The following is a 12430-nucleotide window of genomic DNA, read 5'->3' as shown; positions in this document are numbered from 1 at the left end:
CCGTAGCTCAGTTCAAAATCGTGCCGCGTTCAGCACTTTCACTTCGGACGTGAAGCCATGGACAACATCTGCCAAAGGGTGTTTCTGTTTCCTTTGATTGTTTGCAGATATCAGCCTTCCAAACCAACACCTAAACTCCAGGTCACCCCTCTGCTTCAAAGACGTGTGTGCAAACTCTGCATCTCTCCCTGAGAACGTATTGAGGGTCTTGCCTTTGGTGCACATCCCCTGTGGTGGATGCACACAAGGTGAGGACTTGGCATGCATCTGAAGGTATTAGGAAGGGAGATAGAAATGAAATAAAAGGACTAGGGACAGTGTATCTTAATGCAAGTACAGAAAAGGAACAAAAAAATTATTTTACCACTGAAACTGGAGGTGGTCTACGACCTTCTTCTTGGCAGTAGCAAGTTGCTCACGTTCTTAACATAGAAATTAAGCATAATAGTTCATGCCACAAATTCATACTTCACATTTCCACAGCTAATCTGCCTTCTAGTAATTTCGAATGACGGAAATTTCTCATTCGAAGAACAGGTTTATTTCTCTTTATGTTAAAGGTGCAAAAATAATGGAAGGGAGCTAATATTTCATCTGTCTTAATATGCTGATTTAAAAATTTCTGCTTAAGTATGCCTCAATATCAGGTATCTTGGGTTTCTTTCCTCTTGAAACAGAAAATTAAGGAAACACTATACAGGAATTAAATCTAGTGTCTTTGGTAAATAAATGAATGGCAGAAACATATTAATGGTGATTATATTTTGAGCACTAGAATTTTAAATTTTTTTGTGCATCAGTAATTTAGCATTCTGGTCTGATCCCTTGAAAAAGAGGATGGAATTCACTTTATTTTACTCCATCGACATTTAAGTCACATTGTTGGAAAAATGTTCCCTCCACAGTTCTGCAAATTCCCTGTACTAGCTTTAGTTTTGTAAGTAGTAAATAAATTACTCTTTAAGTGTGAGTTGAGTATTTAAATAATTCACATGACTTTCTGAAGTGCCTGAACACTATTCGGAGTGAAAGAAAAGGACATGTTTGGCTCAAGCAGGTGGCAACTGACTGTTTGGTGACTAGCAAAGGCTCTCGTTGCTGTGTAAACATTTATTACAGCTCAGGTGATGACTCTTTTTCTTTATAACTTTATTGTAGAAGGCAGTCAGTTACAACATATAATTTGAGCAGTGATCTTTAATCAGTTTTTTTCAGGAGCATGTTCTTTAAAAATCATTAGAAGCTGCATGGAGTAACAAATACAGGTTACTCATAAACTTGGGCTGAGTAGTTTTATTTACTGGACTTGAGAACACTATTCAATAGAAGGTCTATGTATTTTAAATTATTTTGCTTTCAATAAATTATATTTAACGCCTAGCAGTATAAAAACAAAAAATAACTATGGATTTTAAAATAGCTCTGTGGGATTTTTATAGATGAAAAATTAGATATGAGTTGACAGTGTGCGCTTGCAGTCCAGAAAACCAGGTGTATCCTGGGCTGTCTGAAAGCATAGGAAACATGACCAGAAGGTTGAGGGAGGTGTTCCTGCCCTCCTGCTCTGCTCTGCTGAGACCACCTGGAACACTGCATCCAGCTCTGGGGTCTCTTGCACAGGGAAGACATGGACCTGTTACAGTGGTCCAGAGGAAGGCCACAGAAATCATCAGAGGGATGGAGCACCTTTCTTTGCTGAAGAAAGGCTGAGAGAACCGAGGTTGTTCAGTCTGCAGGAGAGAAGACTCCAGGGACAACGCATTGCATCTTTTCATTATTTAAACAGAGCTTAGAAAAAGGACAGCTAGAGACTTTTTACCAAGATCTGTAGTGACAGCACAAGGGGAAATGACTTTGAAGAGGGTAGTTTTAGATTACATATCAGGAAAGAATTCTCTGTTCTGAGGGTGATGAGACACTGTGACAGGTTGGCCAGAGAAATTGTGGATGTCCTGTTCAATGTCCTGTCCAAGCCCCAGCTTGGACGGGGCTTTAAGCAATCTTGTCCAATGGAAGGTGTCTCTGCCCATGGCAGTGGGGTTGAAACTAGAACATCTTTACGGTCCTTTCTAAACCAAACCCTTGTATGATTCTGTGATTCTGTGATTTAACAAAATGTTCAGACTACTTCAAACTAGAATTATTATAAAAAAGATATATCAACATGTTCAAATAATAACACATCAATGTCAGTGATTTGAAAATATATGAAGGTAAGGAAATAATAATGGAAGGGATCTAAAAGAGCCTGTGCTGCTGGTACTTGTATCCTCTTTTCTCCAGTTTTACTCAAAATCTGGTTTCCATGGATTTTATATTTATTATATATGAGTATTCTTTATCACATGTGTATTTTCCAAACTCATTTGTTATGAAATTACCTGTAACGTGACAGACTCAGTTAGAAGAATCCCCTCCCTCAAACATATTGGTTTTTAATATCTCTGCATGGTTTTTACATGGAACCTGTACAGAATAGTTACAGGAACATTTTACTTCCCTGACTCGGTAAAGAACCTGCTGGAAGATGGAAGGATGGAAGAATAAGAGAGACAAGAAAACGGTAAGCAGTGAAAGTTTGGAACAAGAGCAAGAGAGATGTAGTTCAGCTACTTCTTGAGACCTGTTGTTACACAGAAGCACTAGGAAAAAGGGCGGCCTTAGTCTGTGAATGTTATGCCTAAATTCTTTTATTAACAACTGGTTAATAACTGGTTCATTAACACAGGTTGTGCCAGAAATACATTTACAGGAGTGAAATACACGACCTGTAACTTATTCAGATTACGGTGTGGAGAGTTCAAGCTGGTTTGTGGTATCTCTTCTCTTCCTCTTTGGTTTTGTGCCAGTATCTGTAACCTTCTCTTGGTAAAAAAAAAGCATGTGTGAACTATTCTCACTTCTGACACAAAGTTTGGAACAGCAATAGTAACAACCTACAACATCTGTGAAGTCTTACGCTGTGAGGCATTCATGGCACGACATTAATATTTCTAAAAAGTAATGTGATTTAGTTATAAAGCATTTCTCAGGTGTTACTGTTACAGGGATGATTTATTTTGCTCCATTTATTTTGGGTTCACTCTGTGGATATCTAGATTACATTGAACTGTCTAACCAAAATGCAGGTAAAAGATGTCTCAGCTGTCAAAAAGATTGCACAAGTCAAAAACTGGCAGGCCCCTTAAGAATGAAGAGAGGTAACTACTGGGTTGAAATTGTGTAATTTCTACTCTCAAAAAAACAAAAACAAAAACAAAAACAACCAATCAAATAAACACACACACACACACACACACACACAAAAATCCCCCCACAATTAAAAACAAGTAATCAAACAACCCCAACAACAAAAAACCCCACCAAAACAAAAAAACAAACCCAAAACCCAACCAAGAAACAAACCAACCAAACCCCAAAAACCAAAGCAAACCAACAAACCAAATCAACCAAAACCAAACCAACCAACCAGACAAAAAAAAAAAAAAAAAAAAAAAAAAAAAAAAAAAAAAAAAAAAAAAACCAGAAACTTCCTCTGGTGCAGGACAGATTAACATCTTGCAATAATGATGAGGCATGAAAAGGTTTATTGCAGAGCTTCTAGAAAAGATTAACTCTCAAAATGTACTTTTTTACTACTCCTCTCTGTATTTTCAGTTACTTCTTGGGTGATGTTTTTTCAGATAAAATGTTTATTGGGAGAAATCTTTGTTTCCAGAATGCATGACCTGTAGACTAACAAGGGCTATAAACAGCAAGAGAAAGGCTCTTCAGCTGTAGGTGAACCATTCTCCAGTGATTTTGTTGATCTTCATTCTAAATGAGGTAGTGAACATGCTGAAGCAGTTAGTGGGAGAATTTGGCTCTGGCATTTTTATAATTTTGGCAGGACATTTTTGTAGAAGCAGATTCTTAGTGAAAAGGAAATCATTCAAAGTGAAATGGGAGCTTTTTATGTGGCCTTGTCATCTGAAAGAAATACCTTTGCCGTTTTCTTAATGGTACACAGTAGCTGGCAGTAAGTTGCTTGCTGAAGATTAGGAGAATGTAATGAAATTCATGGCCTGAGTCAAATTAGAATGCAAAGGGATTAAATGAATCAGACTTTAAACAGAGAGAATTTGATCAATCCTAGGAAAAGCTATCAAAAATATCTTTTTTCTCAACATCAGAAATGGCTAATGATGTGGCTACATCCAACACAAAACCTCCTGGAAATAGGGAGTCCTCAGTGCCAAAAAATCAGATTTTATTTCCATGTGTTAATCTAGATTTGCCAGCACAATTTATTATGGCTGGTTTGTCTACCTTTACCATCTCATATTGTTAAATAAGGGGCATTCAATTATTTCTCCCTGTGTACCATGCTTTGCACATTGCTGGCTGAATTACTGTTTGCTTCTTTCATGACCTTCCTTTTTCTGTGTCTGCCCACAGCTGACACCACAGTCTGACAGGGCCAGAGAGAGCTGCTGTGAGTGCTTTAGGGTAATATTGTGAAATCTGTTTATGTTGAAACTGCTTGATTCCAGCTGACATATACATAACAAACAGATGTACCTAGTGAAATGTAGTTTTACAAAACTTAAATATTATGTCCAATTTTGTCTTTTCAGTTTTAACAAACTGTTCTTTCCATCCTTTCTTGGCCTTTGTCCATGTCCTGCATAGTTCTTGTATATCAAAGGTTCGTGCTGCATAGCAAATCTGTTACAACCAGAAATAACATGGAAAAAAAGGCAGAGAAGGATTGTTCTTGTTCAGTAAAAATGCAGTGAAATCAGTATAATGAGGCATGAACAAATGCTCAGCTTTGTAGCTGGCAATAAGCACTGCGATAACCTGTGGAGCATCACTGCTTATTTGTTTGAGAAACTTTGCACTGGGGAAGAGCTGGTGCAGCTTGGGGGTCCCAGAGGGAGGATCATGTCTTGTCTGTACCAGCTCCTTCACACTCATGACCATCAGTTAATGGCTGGACTCGATGGTCTTAGAGGTATTTTCTAGCTCAAACGATTCTTTGTAAAATAGATATGAAGAACAGCTAATATGGCTTTCCAAAAAGGTATTGTAGCAATTATTCTCATTCTACTCTCTAGCTAGTCTTTTAAGCATTTTTAAACATAAAAGTATATTTTCAACCATCAAAGGAAATTGTTAATCCTAAAGAGAAAGAGGTCTTTTAACTACTCAATCCTTTTGTCTCAAACTGTGAGCCATACCAAATGATGGCGAACTAACTTACCAAAATTAGATGCTTTTCTAATGTTCTGAGTCTCCATCTCACTACTGTGATGTAAAAGGTACATGTTATTTGATCCAGGCACAAAATCCAACTCACTATAAATCACTAAAAGCACCTCCATTATTTTCTGCTGTCTGCTGCTGAGTGGGTTTAAAAGACTCCCCTGCCCATTTCAACCATCAAATCTATACAGTCTGCTCTCTGTAACCTAGCAGGATTAGCAAAAGAAACATAAATTCCATCACTATGATGTAACAATGTCATCAGTGTACTAAAGGCTCTGTGTTTCTAGTGTTAAAGTAAAAAAATAATACCTTTTTACCCTTTGGAATAATCAAACATTTCAAAGAACCAGACTACTGTGAGAAATTATATTCTACCCTTTTCTATTCTGTTCTATTCTATTCTATTTAAAATGATAGTTAAATATCAAGGATAATGAACTCTAACTATATATTTTTTTAAAAGAATGATGAAATTTAATATTTAGAAAATAAGGTTACATTCATATGTTTCCTAATACACATTAAATATATTAAATCACGGCCTGTGGAGATTTTTCAGGATATTTCTTCCACTTCATGAAGGATTTTGGAAACAGACATACAGATATGATTCTGTTTGAAGGTCACCATCTCTTGAAATTTTAGTTTACCATTGCTAAGAGCATATCTCTTTAAAAAGCAAAGGCTTGCTATAAAGAAAACCAAGAATAAAAAACACAAGACCCCCCCCAAAATTACAAAAGCCCCAAACCAACCAAAACTAAGAGCAAATGCCAGATTCTGCAGAGTTTCAAAAGGTTTCTTCTGGCTTTCTGCAAGCATTTATTATTTTAGTTTGAAGTGTGCAGGAAATAACAGATCTTTTAGAGTAAAATGTTGGCGAATATTATGCTTAGAAAATCTGATTTTGCTGCCAGGTGCACATGCTGCCTCAGCTTCATCTAGATGCTCACTTTCAGAGATTTTTCAAATGGCATTGTTCCAGTCCTTTGCTCTCTAGGCACTGCTTTTTCTTCTATTTCTGAGATACTACTTTTTTCTCTTTAGTTATACCTCATTTTTACCACCCATGCTCTTTAGGTTACATTAAATGCTCTTTACAGTATCTGCACAAATAAAAAGTGGAAAAGGTAGGAACTGACTGATGTTTCGGAGATTTTTTTTTTTCCAGTAGAGAAACGGGTGGAGTAGAGAAATGGGTATAAAGAAAATTTAAAAAAAAAAAAAAAAAAAAGCATTCTATATTCTATAAAGAAAATTTTCAAGTAAACATCATAAATGTTCCTTGCATACCTGTTCAGAGGGTTGGGAGCTGAACATCTGAGGGTTTTCAAAAGTACTGAAATACTGGACATGATTTTAAAATATCCACTTTTGCAGCTGTGCTAAGTGAAAAATTTCACTAGATGCATATAATTAGAATGCATTTGCTCATGAGTCCAAAATTACTGTAGACTGATTAAGAGATAGTCCATTACAAGACACAGCAGCAAGGTCTAACAGTGTCTCTCAGAACCCACTTATATTCAATCTCTATTTTAGAGGTAATGTCAGTGGAATTGAGTCTCACCAAAACCTAAGAGCTCTATCAATGGTGAGTCAAAATGAAATCATATGTTGAACGATAGAACACTGCTCAGTCATTATCTTTTACTCTTTTATGTCCTGAGTGACTAATGTGATTTAATTACTGCATTTGATGGATACTAGTATTACCAAATTCACAGTGCCATACAAAGTTATTAATTTCAGAAGCATAGATATCATAGTTTTATGGGAGGGTGGAGTGGCAGGGAGAGAAGTCCTAGAAGGTCCTATTATCTCCCAGTTACTTTTCATAGATACTGTTCATTCAGCTCTTCAAAGCACTGAGGAACTCTCCACAGGCAAGTTGCTACCCCTGTATTTTAATTGCCTGTCTTAAGACACCTCTGAATGCTCAGAAGATCAGAGCATTCACAAATGAAACCAAAATCCCTAAGAGTGAACTTCTGGGCCATCAGGATACTAAGAGTTATCTCCTGTATTTTGAAAAGTCAGACTTCAAGTGGAACAGGCATCAAACTTGCTGAATTTTGTCTCTACTTTCGTGGTCAGTAATTTTTGCCTCATAGAAGTGCTACAAGTTTAATTCTTGTTTACAGAAGAGACCATACAGAGACAGATACAGGAAAGCTATGTTGATGTTAATTCTCTTTTCTTTTGAACAAGATTCACAAAATGTCCAGTGAATAATATTCTTGGCTAACAGAAAATATTGGGATGTTTCGTTGATTATTTTTAGTCTTCTGCCTCAACCAAAGATAATTACACTGTTGCCTTGGATGTTCAGCTCTTACTGTTCTCCTTTCCCAGCAAATGAGAATGCAAAAGACCTGGAAAAAGCTACTACTGGACAAGTTTACCATATCCAGCAAGAAGTTCTGCCTTCCTCAAAATTTTGAGCATTACAGAATCTCCATTCCTGTTGAAAGTAAGTAAATATTACTTTCCTTATCAAAGTAGCTTCTACCCCTCTTAGAGAGGTGTAATTGTAGTAAGAAAAACATTGAAAATTCAGTTTTCTAAGAGCTAAGAGAAAAAAAATATTAATGAATGCAATTTGCAGAAAATCAACAGCAAGATAAAGTGTGTTTATAACTATTTGACTGCTTCTTTAGATTACATCATAATCCACAGGAGGCATGCCTTTGTGTTGAGTGCTGCTACGTGCACCTTTGATTTAATACAAATACAAGAACAGTCTACAAGTAGATTATCCCAAGAGCCCAATGGTTTACATGGATGATGACTTGGCAAGGCCCTTAAGTATATGTTGGATTATAATGGCAGCACCTAATTTTTACCTATCCTGACATCTAGTGGAATTTATTGCTCCTGGCAGAATATTTGGGTTCATTTACATCTCCAATGACTGTTAGAAATGGAGAAAGTTAAGTATGGCATTCTTGGATACAATTACCAAGTTCTCACCTGGAGAATTGCACAAGCATTGCATGAGAGAAAAAATGTGAAAATGGAAGAATTTGGCCTAAGCCCTGCTCCTTTCAGACACATGCCAACAAAGACAGCTGCAAAGAGATACAAGCCCCTGATTTGGTTTCTGGTTTTGATCATGGAAATAATTTCTAGGGACAGACATAGAATAATCGCAGGGTTATGAATGCTAGGAGACCAGCTCCTTAGTGTTTTCAGCTTTATTGGAAAGAATTTGGGAAAGGGGGCCCGTAAGGTGTGCACACACCACTGCTGCTCCCGATACAGCATGGATGATGTCAGCTCTGTCATCTGGCAGATCTGGGCCTTCCTTCCTCACAGGAGTCCACACGAAGACACCTGCTGGTTTCAGGTTCAGGGCCTCATGTCACTCCTGGCTCTCTGTGGTTAGGGTGACAAAGGCAAGGAGTCCTGACTAGAGTTTTGATGTCGTCCAATGTCCCTTCTGGTTAGAAGTGTTACTTCAGCTCTTTACCTGCACAAGGGTCATGGCTCGCTGTTTCTAGGCGGCTCTGCTAGACAAATTCCCTCTCCCCTAAGTCCCATGGGAATCCAACATTTGAATACTAGGTCATGTCATCCTCCTCCTCGTGGTCTTGGGTGATTCACTGTCATCCTCCTCCTCATGGTCTTGAGTGATTCACTGTCTTGGAGGAGACATGAGCAGCAGGGAAAAGGTATTTACACAACAACTCACCCAACTAACAACCCAGCATCCTCATTAACCTGTAACATAACTTTGTATCAACTTTCTAAGAATTTATTCTCTACACCAGCATCTTTGATAGATTGTCTCAAAAGGTATCTGAGCCTGCATTTGCTATGTGTACCTTAATAGCTTGGCATCAATTAGCAAGCGGAGGGTGGCCTTGTTTTCATCCATATTCCATACCTTTCACTGACTCATCAAGGCTGGAAGAGACCTTAAAGATCATCCAGTTCAACCATCAAGTCATCATAATCACTCCTAAAATGAATCCTCAGGTGCTACATCCAGATGCCTCTTGAACACTTCCAGAGATGGTGATCCTAACACATCCCTGTGCAACTCATTCCAGTGCCTGACCAGTCATTCAGTGACTTTTTTTTTTTTCTAATACTTAATTTAAATTTCCCCCCGGGACAACTTGAGGCCATTTCCTCTCATCCTTTCACTTGAGACATGGCAGAAGATGTCAACTCCCAGCTCACTACAACATCCTTTCAGGTGGCTGTTGAGAGCAATGAGATCCCACCTGAGCCCTCTCCAGACCAAACAACCTCATTTATCTGGAATAATTAAAACTTTGATGGACTGAAGATGGGAAGAGCCTATGAGTCCATGGCAAAATGGAATAAAGGGGAACATCTGCAATATAGGGTCCTGTTTCCTGTCACAAGCTGATTAGGCTGCCTCTCAAGGTTTGTAGACATTCCTGATATTCCTATTTGAAATATATTCCAGAATATGGCTTTGTCTCCTTTTTGTGTTTTGTTTGCTTTGCTTTGGGTTTTCCTGTGTTTTTGTTTTAACCTGGTGACACTATTGCATTTAGTTTAAGTTTCTGATCTCCATTTCTGTGATGCAAACAAGTCAAAACCTTTTAGTATCTTTGTAGAAAGAAGGATCTGGTTGTTCTTTTTCATTCACCTATTTCAGTTTAAATATATATATTTTGAATAGAAGTATTCTACAAGAAAGGGTAGATATAGTGTCATCATAATTTGTTCAGCAACTTTTTATATCTCTGGTCTGATGGCATGATTTGTCTGACACTTTATAAAATAATTTAAAGATTATGTGAATTTTAATGGCTTTATCACATTGGAATCATATGGAAGTAATTATTAGTCTGTATAAATGCATCATCTCACACTTCATACTAATTATTAATCTAGGTCTTGAAGTAATTCAGCTTCTCCTGACTGGTTTTCTGCTTTACATTGGTGATATATCTCTCAGCTTCATCTTTTCAGCACGTTCAGTTTCATTTCTGCATTTACATTGGATTATTGACCAGAAACAGATTATTTATTTTTACCAGAAACAGGGTTTTTTCTCATGATCTGCATATGTCCTATACCTCAGTTCTCAATGAAAACCTCAGTCTGCTGACTCAGAATACCAGGCCATCACTGGTACTGCTGGCACAGTGCTGTAGGCAGTGGTAAAGAGATGCTGCTAGGCAATAATAATAGCTGAGTAATAATAGTTCAATAATAATAGCACAGTGCTTGAGCAGGAGGGGCAGGTGAGGGAATATGCAAAGATTATATCCCCCTAGGGTAGTACTTTGGCACATGGGTGAGAACATGTGAAGGAGAGAAAAGTTTAGCTAGTCTTCTATGTCCCAAGATTGGAAAGCTGGGTTATCACAAAGGGCCAAATAAGTATTATCAGGCTCATAATACACCTTAAGGAGGAGAAATACAGCACTTGGAGGTGGGCTCTGAGGCTCTGCAGGGAACTCCTGGTAAATTCACCACCCTGTCCCATGGCCCATTGTCAGAAAAACCCACAAACACCAAAAAGGAGACAGAGGAGCCCTGCAACTTTATTCGAATAAAGCGAGAGAGTCCACTGGGGCACACACCCACGAGGTTTTCTCTCTCGAGGTTTTGGAGGACACTGGCTCCTTTCAGCCTAAACTCCTGGCCACAAGTTGCCCTTTTCCTTTCCCCACTGGTGGCTGAGGTACAGGGAAGGTACTGCCTTCCAGAACCACCTACCACATACTCCCCCTTGAGCCCACTACTTTACTCCAAGGTTCAGAAACTCAGGCTTGTGCAGGCTGTTTCAGGAGCCAAGCTATCTGGGCTCTGCAACAAACCTGCTGCCCACAGTCAGTTGGGACACTAAGCCCCATTTCAAAGGCACTAACATCCATACCTTCACCCACCAAATTGTTTGTAAGGACATGAGCTTTCCTCTCACCCTGGAGAAAGACAAAATGTCGTAACACTAAAAAGTAAATTGGAGAAAGGCTCAGTGGCTTGGGAGAGATGTGTAAAAGAGCCGTGCTCTCTTGGACATTTATTAAAGTATAGCCAGCTGTAGTCCTCCCACACCAGCACCGTGTAAATACACTGGGGTAAACTTCTGAGAAGGGTCAGGCACTGCTACTTCACACAGTAAATGTAAGATCACAAGGACGATGTTTGCGACTCTAAAAAGTCACTGCAGGGAGTTTTAAGAATCACTTAGAGGACCTTTCGATGCAAGGATAGAGTACAGAGACAGGCGCTATTATGCTGCGCCTCTGGCAGGCCTGACAGCCCGTCACTGTGCTCTGGCCACCAGCGGGGTCTCTGCGTGACCCACGGCCGACAGCGGCGGCAGCCAGAGCATCTGCCCTGGGCAGGGGGCTGAACGCCAGGGCGGAATCCAGGGCGCGCTGTCAGCCCCTCACCGCGAACCAGCTTCTCGCTGTGGTTTTTCCTCAGGAGCTGTTCTTGAAGAACTCCACCAGCAACCCCCTCTAGCCTGCTGATCCCCATTCCACGAACCCATCCCCGCACTTCATTTCTGTGCCGTAACACGCACGGGCCGCTTAAACTAAATCTCGGAAGGCGGCTGGGCTGTATCTGTGCGATGTCCGCAAGCCCACAGCCACGGGAACGGCCATTTCGGCGCCGCCGTGACCGCCGGGAGCCCCCGTGAGCCCCCGTGCCCGCCGTGCCCGCCGGGAGCCCCCGTGCCCGCCGTGCCCGCCGTGCCCGCCGTGCCCGCCGTGCCCGCCGCGCCCGCCGCCTCTCCCTCAGCGCGGCCCGCCCGCCAGCGGCCGCCAGGCGGCGCCGCGCGCTGCCGGAAGCGGGGCGGGCGCTGGGCCGGCGGCTCCGCCCGGCGCAGGCGGCGCGGGGAGCGGGGCCGGGCCGGGCCGGGCCGTGCGGGGCGGCGGCCGCCGGCGGGCCATGCTGCTAAAGCTCCTGCAGCGCCAGACCTATACCTGCCTGTCGCACAGGTATGGGCCCTGCCTCTGCCTCGGGGGCCTCGTCCTCATGATCGTCTCCGCCCTGCAGTTCGGGGAGGTCAGTACGGCGCCGCGCCGGCGCGGCGTGGCTGCTCCCCCCCCTTTGCCCTGCCTGCCTCCTTCCCTCCGTGCCGAGCCGAGCGGTGCCGGCGGGACAGGCGCGACACAGCGGCTGCAGGGCCCCGGAGGGGGGGATATTCGGGGCTGTGTGTTATCCTCGGGGGAGCCGCGTA

The 12430-nt window shown here is 41.1% G+C and overlaps 1 protein-coding gene across 1 annotated transcript in view; it reads left to right on the top strand.

Moving 5' to 3' along the window:
* The first annotated feature begins 12071 nt into the window (after positions 1 to 12071).
* GNPTAB (N-acetylglucosamine-1-phosphate transferase subunits alpha and beta) overlaps positions 12072 to 12430 on the top strand; it is a 37937-nt gene continuing 37578 nt past the window's right edge. The window contains exon 1 of the mRNA XM_066319934.1: positions 12072 to 12255. Coding sequence (XP_066176031.1) covers positions 12139 to 12255 — 117 coding nt within the window. The 5' untranslated portion in view covers positions 12072 to 12138. The remainder of the gene's footprint in view (positions 12256 to 12430) is intronic.

This window comes from Sylvia atricapilla, chromosome 5, assembly GCF_009819655.1.
Source record: "Sylvia atricapilla isolate bSylAtr1 chromosome 5, bSylAtr1.pri, whole genome shotgun sequence".
Classification (NCBI taxonomy): domain Eukaryota; kingdom Metazoa; phylum Chordata; class Aves; order Passeriformes; family Sylviidae; genus Sylvia; species Sylvia atricapilla.
Note: the sequence above shows the minus strand (reverse complement) of the source record. Positions and strands in the feature narration are given on the sequence as shown.